General features: G+C 46.2%; 1 protein-coding gene across 3 annotated transcripts in view; it reads right to left on the reverse strand.

The window, feature by feature from the left end:
- Window positions 1-16463, reverse strand: part of BIN1 (bridging integrator 1) — a 94867-nt gene that overhangs the window by 13778 nt on the left and 64626 nt on the right. Inside the window, exons 10-13 of one of the 3 annotated variants that reach the window (XM_035569158.2) lie at window positions 9371-9521; window positions 5124-5252; window positions 2216-2323; window positions 497-520 (exon numbers count right to left, since the gene is read on the reverse strand). In XM_035569158.2, coding sequence (XP_035425051.1) covers window positions 497-520; window positions 2216-2323; window positions 5124-5252; window positions 9371-9521 — 412 coding nt within the window. The remainder of the gene's footprint in view (window positions 1-496; window positions 521-2215; window positions 2324-5123; window positions 5253-9370; window positions 9522-16463) is intronic. The other 2 variants (XM_035569166.1, XM_035569174.2) reach the window with 2 other exon arrangements.

The following is a 16463-nucleotide window of genomic DNA, read 5'->3' on the forward strand; positions in this document are numbered from 1 at the left end:
TTCACATCAGTCTGACAGTGATGGTCAATGAACAGCGAGCACTGCAGAAAATCCCAAACATGTATGTATACCCAATGGTAGAGGTAGTAGGGACCAGGGGCACCCGAGACATTTATGCATCACATACAAGACCAACAGGACATACAGAGTTTAGGAAACACTGGGGGGATGGAGGGTGAGGATGATGCCACAGTGGGATTAAGTCTGGGGAGAAGGTCACAGCATCATGCCATGGGAAAGATAAGTGAGTTAGCAATGGGGTGGGGTTTGGTGGTGGAGGCATTAAGTTACAGTGCCAGACCTGATTTGCAAACATGGCTGCCCCCAGGGCTTCGCAGAAGGTGCAAAAGTGGGTTCAGCATTACACGGAGCAACTTTGGTTTGGGGGATGCATGGAAGAAAAGCAGTGAGGGAAATGAAACAGATATGCACAAAGAGATGGCACTGGCACATGCACAGTACATGATGAGAGATGAAAGCCATATGAAGTTCTTACCTCCCATAAATCCCAAGGTAAAGACTATGCATGTCAAAGAGCAACAAAAACAAAACATGTTTATACGTGATTATTTCAGTGAGTACAAACATTATAGACACTGATCAGTCTGAAGCAGGCATATGCATTCAACAGCACTTACCTCTGCACGTTTTAAAAATATTTTTTAATGCCTGAATTTATACACTCCTCCCCACAGCATATCTAAATTAAGTCCCCAGGCATTTGAGTGAGGGTTATTCCTACCTTTGGAATGAAAGGAAACAGACAAGCCACAATCAATTAGAAGTGGCAGACCACACAGCCAGAAAAAAATCACGAGTATGTGGTCTATTAGAGCTAAATATGCACCCTTATCTCCCCAGACAACACAGTCAAGAATGATTTCAGATCAAGACTTCAACTGGTGTCTTTGGATCAGCAGTGAAATATTTTAACCTCTCTGCCATACTGTCTGCCCTACAGGAAACAAATTTGACTCCTTTGAAAACTGGGTGGTTTGTGCTAGGTTTTAATACTGTGGCTACCATTACAATTATTAATTTCAGACTCTTTAATGACTTCTGAAGCTAACAATAAATATATTAGAACACCAAATAATCTATTGTTGAGCAGTTTTGAAAATCCTACTCAGTGTAATATTTGTTGCTTGCTGGAAGGGTAACAAATAATACCGTTCTTAAGTCAAATTTATACTAATACCTAATGTCAATATACCTGATTATCCAAGTTATAACTGGTGATTCAGATGAAAAAAAAAAAAATCCCAGTAAAGGAAAAATAAGCTTATTCTGGGGTATGTAGCTTGTTCAGTTAGGCATGCAGTCAGGAAATGCCAATCTGCCCAAAGTTCCAGAAAGTAGCAGTCTGGCACATTGAGGTGTATTAAATTATGATAATAACTAGCATTCTGTAATGTAGTATTTTAATTTAGAAGACTCAATTGCCTAACAGAGATCTTATTGCTACAAAAATTTGTCTCAAACAGCTCTATTTGACATTGTGATAATGGAGAAATATTGTAAACATCCTAATTATGTTATTACAAACTTTAATGGAAATCACGGGAAAAAAATACCCATTTCATACATATGAAGTGGAACGTCTGGGTGAAAGATAACAGCCAAATTCAGATGTCCTTCACAGCCTCCAGCCATTTAGAAAGAAAATGAAGCATGGTCCTCCTGGGACAGTAGCAGGTACAGGCCAGAGCAGAATGAGGCATCTTCCTTTTGAATACTTCGCTGTGTTAACAGTATGTTCAGGGAAGAAGCTAGCACTTTACTATGAACAGAGGCTGTTATACCCAGAAGAAAAAAAAAAAAAAAAAAAAAAAAGCAAGCACTTCATGTTACTTGAGTATCTGTCTACAGCTTTATTCATCTTAAGTAACTGCTATCAATCAAAGAGCCTGCTTATTAAAAACCCCTTTGAGAGCAATTTATAGCAGGCACACAGAGCATAGATTGAATGCCTATCCACAGGGTAATGGTTTAAGTCCATAGAGCACACGGTGGATGCCAATCTACGGATGGATGAGTTGAGTAAGTTGTCAATCAATAGATCCTTAGAGCAAAGCACAGGCACCTAGTGCCAGCCCGTGGCCTAGCTAACAGCCACCTGCCTCTCACTGGACTTACAGATCCAGCACAGAAGATCGAGGTGACCCTTGTCAAGAAGTCAGTTTTGCACTGAGAGGGAATGGTGATATGAACCAACCTGGGAGGCAGGTGTGGGGGTCTTCCCCACAGTGGCATCTGGTTTAATGGGATCAAAATCCAGATCCAACAGGCTGGCTCCCTCCTGGAAGGGCCCAGGGGCATCAAACTTGGCAGCAGTGAGGAAGAAAAGCAGGACGAGCATTAGACACACACATGTGCACAGTAGAGGGTACGCGATATCCAGGAGCTAAGGCTGCAAGCGCAGAGATGTTGTGGGGATGCAGACACCTGACGTGACTCCTGACTGCTTTGTGCCCGTAACCGCGGGCAGGAAGCATGCCTTTGCTATCAACCAAACCTGGGCTTTTTCCACGAGGCTCGCTCATCCTCTCACCCGACCAAACGAGCTCACATGGCGTAAGCACCTGACCTGCTACAGGCAAAAGGATCGCCACCACTGCCAACTCAGGTGGCCTTCTACGTATAGCTGTTCCTCACAGCTCATCCAGCTGCCTTTGTGCGGAAGGCCCAGGACAGACCCCCAGCCACACGCATAGGAGGTGCCATCCACACCACTTATCTCAGGAACAGGGATCTAGGCAGAACAATTAAACTTCTGGAAGACAAGTCTGAGGGACCTGATTGCTCCTAAATCCCTCCAGAAACAGAAATACAGAATATGGCAGCTCACCCTAGCTAAGGGATCTGAATCACTTCCCACTCCAAAATGCCGTTTCCAATGCCTTCCATTTCAGGACATCCCATCAACATGCACACACCAGATTTCTAAAACAGCACACATCTGAGAGGCTTAGCTACTCTCTTCAAAGTCAGCAGAATACCTTTCTTTGATTAATGCACTAGCTGAAGATGATGATGACACATTCACTGATTACCACTAATAAAACAGTCACGAAGGAGTCATTAGTACTCAAAACAACTACCATCACATCTGGTTGTCAGATTTAGCCTAACCACTACAGCCTTCCTATTCAGCTTCAGAGGAAGCTGCAGTCCAGGAGGATTTGACCCCACTTCCACTGATCTTCCAAGCTTGCTTGCCCTACCCCTTCAGCTACCTGTCCAACAACACACCAAGGCTGGCAGGTTGGTCTTCATTTACATCACAGCCCCAACATGGAAGAACTTGTGGAAAGAAGTGAGACACAATATAAGAGAAAGTCCTCTGCAACACGTACCACCATCATCTTCACCTCCTCTAATTTCCTCTTACACCAATGCTCTTTTAGATTTTTCCCTCCCTTATGAACATCCTCTCTCTTTTTAATATCCCCAGTTCCAGGAAGGCAAGGAACCAAGTTCACCCATCTCACAACAGTAAGTATGCCAAAACCAACTGGCGTTCTAGTACATTCCCCCAGCACACTGAGGCCATTGGAAAGGTTCAAACCCTAATCTGTAGCTTTTTTTTTGGTGGTTGGACACCAAAGGGTCCGGTCATGGAAGAATCTTACCTGCCATTCAAGACTTACATGCAAGGCCTAGCACCCTTTGCCTTTACCCAGATCTCCCACAAGAAAGCTCACTGGAGCCAAGCCATCTGACAGGAACAGCCCTGGGCAATGCACTGAACACCAGCGGCCGCTGGGTGCTTCAATGAAGATTGTTCTGGCAACCATAATCCTCCCTCGGAAATCCCATCCAATTGCACGTCACAGCAGATCCCATCCTGGGTCAGGGCACTGATCAGGTGGAGAAGAGTATGTCTGGCTAAAGGCAGGCATTCACATGGAAATATATGATACAAACCACAGGGCAGGTAAAGTTGTCCAGTATGATAAAGGAGAAAGCACAGAGAATGGAAGAGTTGCTCAGCTGCCTGTGGTCCTCTCCCCTTCCAATACTGCAGTCAAATCATCTCTCCGCTCTGCAAACTTAAATCTATTGCAATGCAAAATCTGACATTGACAACCTTCCCTCCCCACTCCACCTTGGCTCCTCACCAGCTGGGTGGAAGGTGGCAAACCAGAGGCAAAGGAGCAGCATGATACAAAGAAAAGTTAGCAAGGGAGTCACAGATGAACACTGATAGAGACATTACTTGTGCTTTACCAAGCATTTAGGAAAAATATACATATTATATACATGTATATATATAAAAAATATAGATGCATGCGTCTCATGATGCAGCCAGAAATCTGGTCAGGCTCCCCTATACATAAGGACCACCATTCTCCTAGATCCAACACAGAATTCCCCATTTAGGCATCCCCTCTTCCAGTGATGTTAATAAAAAGGAAAGTGAAGATGAAAAATACATTGTTTAAAAATGTTGTTCCATTTTTAGGGCTTCAAAAGGTGCCACACGACTGGAAACACGCATTCTGATGGGAACCGCTGGCTGGTGGAGAGTGACAGTGTGTCAGGAGTCCTGAATTCACAGCAGGCACGGTCCTGCCTGTCTGTACTGCATCCACCAATTCCTGTCGGCCTTTCCAGCACAGGTATGGGCTTTAAAAGTCACCACAAAGCCCATATCTAAAGGCACTGAGATGGTACAAAACTGCTTTCTCCCACCAATGGCACAGCTGCCAGTGTCATCCCGTAGGGATGTACAGGGGCAGAAAACACATGCTTCACCCACACCCAGGATCTATGGGCCTGGAAGGCACATATCATGGGATGCGAGGTGAGCCAAGCCATAATCCATGTGCACTGTTGCTGAACACAGTGATAACTTTCTGGTATCTTCACCAGTTGCATTTCTCATGTTTCTCTACGAATTAAAGCTCTCAAAGGGCAACGTGTTGGCCAAAGCTGCCTTCTAGCCACCCTGCCCTCTAAGAAGGCCTCCCATCTATCCCTTTGCCTCCTGAGGTCCCATGCTGAGCTTGTGTTCCTCCTTTGCCTGACCAGGTTTCATGGCTGGACACCTCCAGAGAGAATAAAGATCAGAAGGAAAAGTTCAGAGGCAGACAAGTATAATGCAGGGCATAGCAGCTAACCTGCGAGGGGGTTGTCACACTTATCTCAGGGACAAAATTGTCATCAAACAGACTGATGATGTTCTCTTGCTTGATCTCCTTGGAGGGGGTGACTTTTGGAGGCGGAGGCACCGGAGGCCCTTTCCTCAACTGCATGCAAGTGAGCACACGGCCACAGCACAGACGGCGACACCCAAAAAAACCAGAGACAGGAACCAGGTTAGCCACAAAAACTGAAGGTGGGGGAAATCACAACCACAGGCACAGAGAAAGGTTCTGTCAACTCCATCTGGAGAGAGGGAAGGAGAAGGGCAGAATGAAACGAAATAAAAAAACAACCACACGCCTCCAGAGAAGGTTTGGCATCATTAGTTACACTTCAGCCGTGGGCAAGTTTCCCTCTGCAGAGGAGAAGCGTAACACAATTAATATGCATCGGCAGGACATGCATACATAATTAGAGCATGTGCAACCTTCCAAAGAACCACTGGGAAGGGAGCAGATCAGTTACTGAAAACAGATTCAATAGACCAGGCCAGTTCTGCCACCGTTTGCCATACTTACCGTACCTAATGGAACGAGAACCCAGACTCGGTTTGTCTTATTATGGGATGCCCATGAGGCCAGATGCTGATCTGCCCAGCAATGGGTTATCGGTATACCATATGGAAAGTCAGAAGGAACCCTTCATGGCATCTTACCATATCTCAGTTTGGGGCAAGAACAAGTCCAGCTCCTGAGAAGCCATGACTGCTGTGGGCCCAACTCAGCTCTCAGTTTCACCAACGAGCACTGACACTGATGAAGTCACAAGCGCAGCCCAAATGGAGATCCCAGAGAAGGCTCGATGAAATTTGACCCTGTGACTCTAACCCATCCTAATACCCTCTTATCATGCTGAAAGACTCAGCCTGACACTGCATCCACCCTCAGTGGGAAGCTGTGGTAGACCCTCCCTAGATCAATCAACCCGCACCCTCTTTATATTTTTCTGTGTCCAAGGCTCAATCCTTTTTTTTTCTAGATCAAATAAAACTTTGAGGAGCTGCTTCTGTGGTGGAACAAAGCAGTCATACAAGTTCCCAGCACCACAGCAATGCTCAGGAGTGGTAATGGTTTGGTTTTGTTTTTTTTTAAAACGGTTATTTGATTTTCTCACCATACCTGGGATCTCAAGGCAGAAGATTCAGTGACCTGACAATGGGCACCCAGTATATCAGTGTCAGGCCTAGATTTGAAACAAAGCAGTCCCTGACTCCTAGTTTCATGTTCACACTCCTCCAGCATATAACTGAGCTCTACAATGCATTTATTCAGATTGCTAAGAACATGTCCAGTTCTCTAATGGGTTAACCTACTTGAGACAGTGTAAGTGAGAATGCAAACACGCATTTTCCACTGAATGGCTGGCTAGTGGAAATAATGAAAGTCGTGTGATCACTCCCAGCTTTTCACTGTTTGCAGAACATGATGCATCCATATCACCTAAAAACAATCCCTTACTGAAAACCTGCTTGCCAGGTGCAAGAAGAGACCAGAAGTTTCAGGGAAAAGCTACTCTCAGAACAGAGCCACCACCTGCAGAAATGGGAAGCTCCAATTACAAACCCAAAGCTAAAAAGATCCCGACTCTTCTGTGATTTACTTCTCTAAAATAGTCCATACCCTGCCCTCTTCTATGCATTTGTGTCTTAGAGACCAGCACTTCCACATTGTCCAGCATAACCTCCAAGAGCAGTTTAATACCACTTCTCAAAGACAACAGGACTGCATATTGATGTCAGGTTATACCTGGAACTGCATGAAGCATGAAGAACTACTTTGCTGACTAGAATAAAATAACCCCCCTACAAGCTTCCTGCTGATTTGGATCCCACAGAGCTGGATCTGTTTAAATTCACCACAGCTGTGCTGTTTTCAGCAGTGTCATTAGTGTCTGTCAGTGGTGTAACTGAGAGCAAAAGTCTGACCTTTACAATTTCACAGACCCTTGAAGTCCTGTGTCATCATCAAATTACTCAGTGCGGAGAGTTGTGGCCGCTTCTTCCAAAACACAGAAATTCCAAAACAGCTGTTTTCAAGAATTAAAGGAAAGCGACAGTAAAAGAGCTCCTTTTTGGCACAGGGAATAGTTCAAAATCAAGTCAGTATTTATGTGGTCTCTCCTGTTTTACTGTCTTTTTCTCTATAGCCTCTGCTTATGATTTGCATTAGTTTTTCAGACAGGGAGGAAATGGGTAGAGAACTACACTTGCTTGTTGCTTTTTGCTCTGGCCTCCTGTACAGTAGGAGGCCCCTTGCCTCCCTTGGAGGACCCTAGAGCAAAACACTTACCCGTAGGTCAAAAGTAATGACACCTGTAAAGCTGAATCGGTGTTAAAGTCAAGCACTGTTTACAGACACTTGTGTCTTCCAGCTGGCGGCCAAGCTGACACAGGCTGAGCTTCTAGACCTTGCCATATAGGCACCAGGCTTGGCTCTGAGTACAAAAGCCCTGTCCTTGCCTTCCCTCCCTCTAAAGCAAGCTCCATCTCTCAGCACCTAGTGAGAACATGGAGAGGAGCTCTTGCTCTTCACTGTAGCAAGGCTTAGGAAAATGAATTGAAACATACAGGGGGAAAGAGCGGCCAGACGGTGGCAGCAGAAGCTGCAAACACCATTTTGGTCTTGCCTTTGACCCATCGGAGGTTCCAGCTGGGGCTCTGCTGGAATATTCTGCTTGCTCAACAAGGGGTGCTTCCAGCCCCATTCCTGTGGGCAGGAAGGCAGCAAGTGAATGAGCAAGCACTTGCAGCCTGGCAAAAACAAGGCTTATGTGTGGTATTTAAAGGAAAGGGAAGAAACCAAACTCAGCAAGACAAGTCCACAGGCAGCACAAGTAAAGTCTGCAGTGAACAGTTCATTAGATCTGTACAATTTCTTGTTCCGCATTTCCATTAAGTTGTGGTGATCACTGAAAAAAAAAAAAAAAACAGGAAGGCAGTTCTGGAAAAATATGCACTATCCTCTGTCCTTCTATCCATAGACCCCACCCCAAGGTCCTGACCTGGGGGGTGATGAAGCCACTCTAAGCTGCACAATGCTCAGTAGTGCAGAGACCCTGGAGAAGTCCTGCAAAGACACAGCCAGACATCCTCACTTCTCCAAGGCTGGAAAAGACCTTTTGGCAATGTGAAAATATCCCTTTTTGTCCTGCTGAAAATCAAAAACACAGGGGAAGGAAAAATACTGTGAGAGGTTATTCCAGAAACAGGAGACAACCCTGCTCCGCAGGCCTGGATTTGGCATCTCACTGCTACGTATGATAACAGCAAGGAAATTCTGGATTACTTTCATCATTTTATTTTATTTATTTCTTTTAGCAGCAATAGGTATTTTCTTACCAGTTTGGCCAGAACGCCTCTCAGCTTTAATTCTTCCTGAAAGACTCCTCCTTGGTGTCCCACTTATTGAAATGCAAGAACTGGCACCAGACATGAATCTGGCCTAGTTAGTTTGTCTCCACTAAGCTTTTCCCCTACTCAGCAATAGGGGAAATTGTGGAAAATTTAGGAAAAGCAAATGTTTTATTTTCCTCAACTCCCAAAGTGAAACATAACATATGATATGCTAAGTAGCAGCAGCTACATTTCCTATTTTAAACATGCTGCTGGGTGTCCCCCATGTAAGGGAAGTACTAACAACGGCCACGTGGAAGGTATCAGAAACCACCTAACAGTCTCCTTCCTGCTACGCACCTAATTTCTTCATAGCATAATATAATGCCTTTATTTTTAATCCCAAGGTAAAATACTAAGCTAAAGTAAAACAATGCAAAATAACAGATGCTCTCCTTATCCATATCAATATTAAACTTTTTTCTTTGGACCCTCGTCATTTACAGCAGTTCTTGGAAAGAGGCACGACCATTGAATTCCACAGGTTAATTCAAGCGTAAAGAACAAACTTCCTTGCCTTGCTACACCCTCCCTGGATTTTCTTGGTCGTCCTACTGGACAGCAACATACATTACTGGCCTTCCCCCTGTAGAGGCATTCAGAGACAGCTTTAGTACTTCCCTGTACAATACAAAGAAGATCAATGAACAACTGGCATCCTCAGAAACCTCATTCTTGCCCACACTGATGGAGAACAACCGTCATGTTATGTTCTCTGCGCTCAGTAGCAGGAAGAGGTCCAAAAAAGCAACTGATGGACATCTGACTCACAGAGCATGTGTCGTCAGTGGTCATACAGCAGAGACATGGTCAATGTCATGGGGACGCTACCTGAGATGGTGACTTTGGGATGCTTGCCCCTGGTGCTTCCAAAGTGGACGGTTCCAGCTCATGGTTGACAGTCTTGGTCTCAGGGCTGGTGATGGGAGATCCATCTGGTGGAGGCGAGGGGCTTTTATTTGCTTTCGCTGGGGTGCTGTCACTGAAGGAAGGGGAGAGACGGAGAGAAAAGAGAGAGACAGAAAGAGAGAGAAGAGAAGTCTGAGCCAGGCCTAGGAGAAGTTGTGCTAACCAGCACAGATCATTGGCCTCCTTTACCTCTTTGCTTCACTGCCCTGACATGTGATGAAAATATCTGAAGCCTCTACAAACTTTCTGAGAAGCATCTTTGCTGAGTCACTTCCAGCCCAACACAATGAAGTAGGATTACTGGGCAGCAGGTTCCCAATAAATTCCTACTGCATGAATACATTTGGGGGGAGGGGGGGGAGGGGGAGGAGTGGAACAAAACAAAACAAAAAAAAACACAGGCATCCATAATTCTGATAGATCCTAACTCATTTAATTGTATACATTTTACAGATAAAAATTTCTCTGGGTGGTGTTGTACTGACACCCGCATGGGTTGTGACCAACAGATCCATATGCAGATCTGCAACACCCAAACTAAGGCAGTAATAAAACATTATCATATTACTCTACACAGTACAAACTGGCTGAGCTGGAAGATGGGAAAAGTAGCCCAAAGTTTCACAGATCATTCCAGACAGCAAAGAAACAGTGAGATTTTGGCTACTAATAAACTGTTCCCTACTATGGAAAGTTTCTTCAGCCTGTTTTCTATGATGAACCCCTGCCGTCTTTGTCTTTCCAGCTGGTCCGTGTTCCAGGACTGTTTCTAACACAGTCAAGAGGGACTCTTCGGGGAATTAAGATGCAGGAAGCATATGCCAATGGCATTTGTTGGTTCATAACTTGGACAGATTTGGATTTTTGAAAGGAATGGCAAGAGGCAAATGCCCTTCCCCTAAAGGCATGCCCTGGCTGAATGTCAAATCTGCTTCAACCTGTGGAATCATAAGAGATTCAGCTAAAGGTTGGTTAACAGAGAGTTTCAACAGGGATAAAGCTAAACTCATTTTCCCAGCCTTATTCTCAGGAATAGCTGAAAAAATTTGGCTGAAACTCAGCTCCCTGAAAAGCAACCAATCAGCTTATCTCAAGGCATGCAGAAGCACTCACACTGGTAGAGGATATTTTAGCAGAAGTGGTTACAATTTGGCAAAACTACGCACAGCTGAACACAGAATATTGCAGAATATTTCAAAGGGGCTGGGCAGCCTCATCTAGAGGGAGCAGTATTTGCCTCCACTTACAAAGAAGGGAGAAGGCTGGGAGAAGGCTGAAAGGCACAGATCCTTTCCTCCAGCCTGAGACAATAAATCCTGGCACAGAGCCACAACTGCAGCCATGTGGACCTGATTCTGAGGAACACACAGATTATTTCTTTGCACTGTCCCAAGAGAGCCCAGAGCTCTGGAGATGTACAGTCACTCACACTTGGATGGTGTGGTGGTCATGGGCTAACATGCATAGTGGCCTCATTCCTAAACACTCACAAGTAAGGGGACAGCAAGGGGAGGAAGGGACAGCAAGACATTTCAAAAAACCTCCCCTCCCAAGCAAGCATCTCCCCCTGCTCAGCATTCCAGCTTTCAAGCTTCCCACCCCATTCCCTCTTCATTCACTTTGCCCTCACCCATTCCCCCACCTTTCTCCCCATATCCACACACCCCACACCTTTTCCCACCAAGCGCTTGCTCTCGGGTCCACATGCAGGTCCGATGTTTCTGATGACACTGACGCCAGCAGCGCACCGACATGATGCAACAAACCCAGTGATGTTTTGTGCAAGCAGCTCTCAATCAGGGGCACACACACCAAAGGTTGAGAGGAAGAGGGAAAGGGGAAGAGGAAGGACTAAGGAACACATACATTGACCTTTGCAGCTCTCCGGGGTGACTGCACATGCCTAGTGTCCTTCCTAAGATGTCCCCCAAGTCACTTCAACACAGAGGGCTGCAGGAAGGATTCTGTGACATTGCCAAGCCTGTGCTACAGACTAAAGGTAGTAACGGTTGGAGTGAAGGTAAGGAAGTCTTGCTCTAAATGAGAGTTACCAGGGAACAGCAGGCTCCACGTAACATGTTCACAGCATTGAAACCTCAAAATGATTTCAGGAGAAACATTATCTTGGTACTATCTCCATGGCAACACCATTTACAGCACCATCAGAGGCTGACAGGATGACCTTGCTGAGCCCAGCCTCGCTGAAGACACAGATCTTGCACCCCAGTGCTTCGCCTCTGAGATCTCAAAGGGGGTCCTACAACACCTCATGCCAATGAGGGTTGCTGCAGAAGGATGAGAATGATAGCGATGAATTGCCTAGGACTGCCTAGGACTGCAAAATGATCAGCCCAGAGAGGTGTCCCAAGGCATGGGCAAGTGCATGTGAAAGGCTTCAAACGTGGCGAACAAAATCAAGGCACTAAACCGGGGAAAACTCAGGAAGAGGTGAGGCAAGATGTTCCTCAATCTAACTGTTTTGCTTGTGAAGATGTAAAGAAAATACCTCCTGGTGCTAGAGTTGAGGAAAGAAAAAGTGTTACTTTCCCTAGAGTCACTGTGGAGGAGGTGGAGAGGACAGAGACCTGCGGCCGGACGGCCAGGACTTCTCAAATGCCTGGACAGACTGGGGAGTCCTGGCTACCAGCTGGGCTACCAGCACTAGGGTACGTTTCTCCGACTAAGCACCTGAAAAGGACTTTTCTCCTGGCAAGAAAGGACTTCACGTTCATTTTCTAGAAGCCGTGAAAGAACTTTTTGGTGATTTATTTGTGGTGTCTGGCAGTGGCTTGATTTTGAGCCGTATTGCTGAAAGACTCCCACGTGAAAGGCAGACTCGTTTCTTCCCCTCATCCTAGAAGGGCTGAGAGGGCCCCACACTAAAGCCCTCATTAAGTCACTGCTATTTACAGCTTGTTTGATGTGTTGGCTGATCCTCCTAGGAAAATGCCAGTGCTAATTTTGACTGAGCCTCTACCAGCCCCCCAAGCAGCACCTTCATTCCTGCACTTGCTGCTCTGCACGCATTCAGCAACTTGGTGACCGGCACCAGGTCAGCCCCTCACCAGGATCCTGGGGCCTCCACAGGTCCTAGGCGAGCACACGCTGTGTGTCCTGCACAGAGCGAAATCCTGTTTCCAAACAGACCGCTTTTCCCTATGTTCCTGGAGCAACCAAGTGTGGGGACTGACCAAATGCGAGTATCGCAGAAAATCGTCAAAACAACGCCTTTTTTTCTTCTTCTTTTTATAAGCAACTGGAAAGGGGAAGGGGAAGGGAAAGAAGGGGAATGGGAAAACCACTCTGCTCTTTGAGAGCTAAGAGCAAGGTCTAATGCAGTTACAACAACTGAAGGAAAACTGCAAATCGACCAGCCTCTCCTAGTGCTGCTAAGCTTCCAGACCCGTCACCGGGCTGCCTCATCTATTCTGGGAGAGACGACTAAAATCTGCAGATGGGGTTCCTATATGCTAGTAACAATCCTGCATTAGAGGATGGAACCAAATTTCCAATATGGTAAAAACAGACAAGTCACCTCCTGCCAAGTTCTCAAGTTAAAAAGAAAAAAAAGGTTGGCATCTCTGCTAAGGCTCAGATAGCATTTAGGTTGGTTTTTTGTGGCGTTTGTTTGTTTTTAACATCAAAGCTGTCTGAACACTAGAATTATTTCCACTCCCCAGAAAAGAAGGGGCAGAAAAAGAAAAAAAAAACCACCTCCATACCCAGGCATCCAGTGGCACAAATGTACATTTTTGCTGCAGATCAAAGAGCAACCAAGTCCCTGACCCTCTTTCCCTGCACCAGGGTTTGCATATTTCTCTGCTCCCCCTGCAGCCGCTCTGACAGCAGAAACCCCCAGCAGAGCCTGGGTCAAGCACCTTAACCCCTGGGCCAGCAGGACCTTGTCTGGAGGATGTTGTGGTTAGAGCTCATCCAGATGAGATTTCCTAGGCTCTCCCTCTGCTGTAGCATCCACAAAGGCTACGACGACCGCAAATGCTACACCTCCTGGTGCAGTCGCAGCAACACTGCCCAGCCAAGGTCAGACACAGACATCCAGAGGAATACTCCTGTGAATCCTCCTTTTTCACATCACATTCACTCACTACTTTTCATTTGAGGAAATAGTTAAGATTTGCCCATCAGTTTCCCTGTGAAATTACCATTCTCTTCCCTCCAGCTTCCCATTTTACACAGGATGCCCAACAGAGACAAAGAGAAAGGTTGTACAATTTGCCCTGGTCAGTGGGAAGCCAGGATCAGAAAGCAAGAATCCCAATTCACCAGCACTTGCTTTTACTGCTGGCAGAACATCTTGAGATTTAAAAGGATATTTTTTTGTTCCTATAATGACCCCATGGAAGGAATATCAACACAAAGACTGAGAAAAACAAGAGTTAGGGGAAGTTTCTATGCCGTTATGCAGCAATCCCCACTTTGCCCCAGAGCACATTCTTGTCGGAGTCCTTGACCTTGGCTATGGGAACTCTGAGCACTGTAGCAATCCGGTTATTCAATGCCACGACTGTCTTGAAAGGCAAGCTGCTGCTGTTAGTCTTTGTACAGGATAACAGGCTTCCCTTTCCTTCAGCTCTGCACAAATCTTAAACGAATGGAGCATAACAGTGAGGATCTCAAGAAGAGAACAAGTAAAGAGCAAAGCCCTAGAAGTGTCCTTCTCCCACATCAACGTCCTCCCACCACACCAGGTAGATAGGACAGGGCTACATATGAAATTGGTCCTCCCGGGCCAGGCAGGGAATGAGAATGCAGCATTTCAGAGCTGTTCAAAAGGGCAAGCCTCACTAGGTAAGACTGGATCTTGTTAATCGCCAAAATAGCCCGTATATCCCTGTACAACCCAGCACCGCGCTTTTAGTCACCACAAAAACAACCGAGCAGACAATGCCTGAGCTTTCCCAGTGCCTTCTTAGGTAGGAAAGGAAGCAAGGATTCAAACCAGACACACAAGCAGTTAATGGGATTATCCAGACACAGGAGACCTCAGCAGGACCCAGCAGGCCATGAACACACGGTATCATGCACAGGACCCCTCTCCCATCACAGGGTTAACACGTGCCAGGCTGTTAGAGTCCAGCAACAGCCTCTCCAGTTTTAGGAACTAAATCAAACACGGATCGAAATGCTGCTCTCCGTACCGGTACCTGCTCATCTTTTTCCTCAGCCTGGCGAACAGTTTAGTTTTCTTTCTGTTGAGGACGGCACGCAAATCGATTCCGTTACAGGATGGCACAGTCAAACCAGCGAGGAAAAGTTAAGCCTCCGAGCGTTCGTTCACTTGGTGCCACGAAACTCACAGCAATCCAGATGACACGCACTCCTGTCTTACTCTCAGAAATACACACACACAAAAACACACAAACACACTCTTCCCTTGCTTCCTACAAAGCTTTGGCCTTTGGAGAGGGTGGGAGAGGACTTTTTGTGCCTGTCAAAGATTTGCAGATATGTTAACAAACTAGATTTGTCCCTGTTCCTTGGAATATGGGACTAGGGTGCACATGGATAAGAATAAAAAGGAAACTGCACAGATCAGCAGAGAACTTTGTGACACTGATCCTTTTTTTTTTCCCCCACAGGTAACTGCAGCTCCTCACTCGCCCTTGTAAATGCTGGTACACAAGAAGCAAGCTCCCCATTCTCCTTTGTGCCATCTGTGCACCACTCTTAACGTGGAACCTAATCAGCAGTTTTCCTCTTATGTTTTCTTCCAATTTGTCCAATTATAGTAGGATAATACTACAGACCTCCTAGGTTTTCTAGGTATCTGACAACCCTGAACGTTCAAACTCCTTCAGAAACAAAATCCAAACATCTCTGAAGTTTCCCGAAATGCATCAGCTGCTCTGTGCTACGCAGCCAGCATCAGGTTTGTCAGCCATAGTGATGTGTGAGGATAATTGCATCTCTTCTCACACCTCCTCATTCATTTCCTGCCATTGTACCCATCTCCGATCCTCTGCCCAGCAGAGAAGGACGAGGGAAGCATCTGCTCCTACCCCGGGCCGCAACGGGCAGTCGGATCAGTGAGGGGTATTTCCTCCTGCATGTTCTGCCCCAGCCCTGAACCCCAGTGAGAGGCCAGATGTGGAGGAGAGACACAAGTGCCTCATGGCATTTCCTGATCCCTGCAAAACACTTACAGTCCTGGCAGACCTTGGACACATTCTCCTACAATATCCTGTTCCACTTCACTCAGGGGTATCGCAGTTGTTTTGGGGCAGGTCCGTCCTCTCAGCTGAGGTTTGAGCAGGTGATGCAGCAGCACTCAGATTGCTACCTGCACAGGATCCTCTGTGTAGGCACTTGGGTTTTTGTTCTTTTTTTTTTTAGGGCCAACTAGTCTCTTCGCCAAGCAAAGAGCACAGAACTGCAACTGAGACACCCATTACCTCCCCAGATGAGACTAGCAGTCTGTGGGGCAGAAGTCATGAGAAAATGTAATTAACTCATTGGAAACTCTTTCAGGCCAGAAACTTCATGCCAGAGCAGTATGTCTGGGCCCAGCTGTCACTACAGCCTGCCATCACTTACTTGAGCAAGAAAGGCAGGATGAGAAAGGAGCAGGCAAAGCAATGGCTCTGGCCTTCATCTGTCCTGTTAACTCATCCTCTTCCAAGTGCCCCACTGGATGCTGCCATCAGAGACAACGTGGGGCACGGCACAAGAGGATTGGCACCGTGGCCTCCTGCATAAAGCTTCAGTCTTGTTGGTGGTGATCAACAGGCACCGTGTGCTGACTTAGGAAGAAGACACTTTCTTCACAAGATGCATTGCTACTAGCATCTTGGGAATTTGGTATTAGCAACCCAAAATTCAGGGGCCAAATTTGATTCAAATTTCCTCTTTCTTTAAAGTTGGCAAACACCACGCGCATTGCCAGAATGAGACAAAAAAAAAAAAAGTTGCCTGTGCTTGAATGTAACAAGAGGTTAAACTGGGAGGAGAGACGAGGGAGCACAGAGGTGTCAACAGCTCATCTAGCCCTTCCAAA

The sequence above is a fragment of the Cygnus atratus genome, chromosome 6, assembly GCF_013377495.2.
Source record: "Cygnus atratus isolate AKBS03 ecotype Queensland, Australia chromosome 6, CAtr_DNAZoo_HiC_assembly, whole genome shotgun sequence".
NCBI classification, from domain to species: domain Eukaryota; kingdom Metazoa; phylum Chordata; class Aves; order Anseriformes; family Anatidae; genus Cygnus; species Cygnus atratus.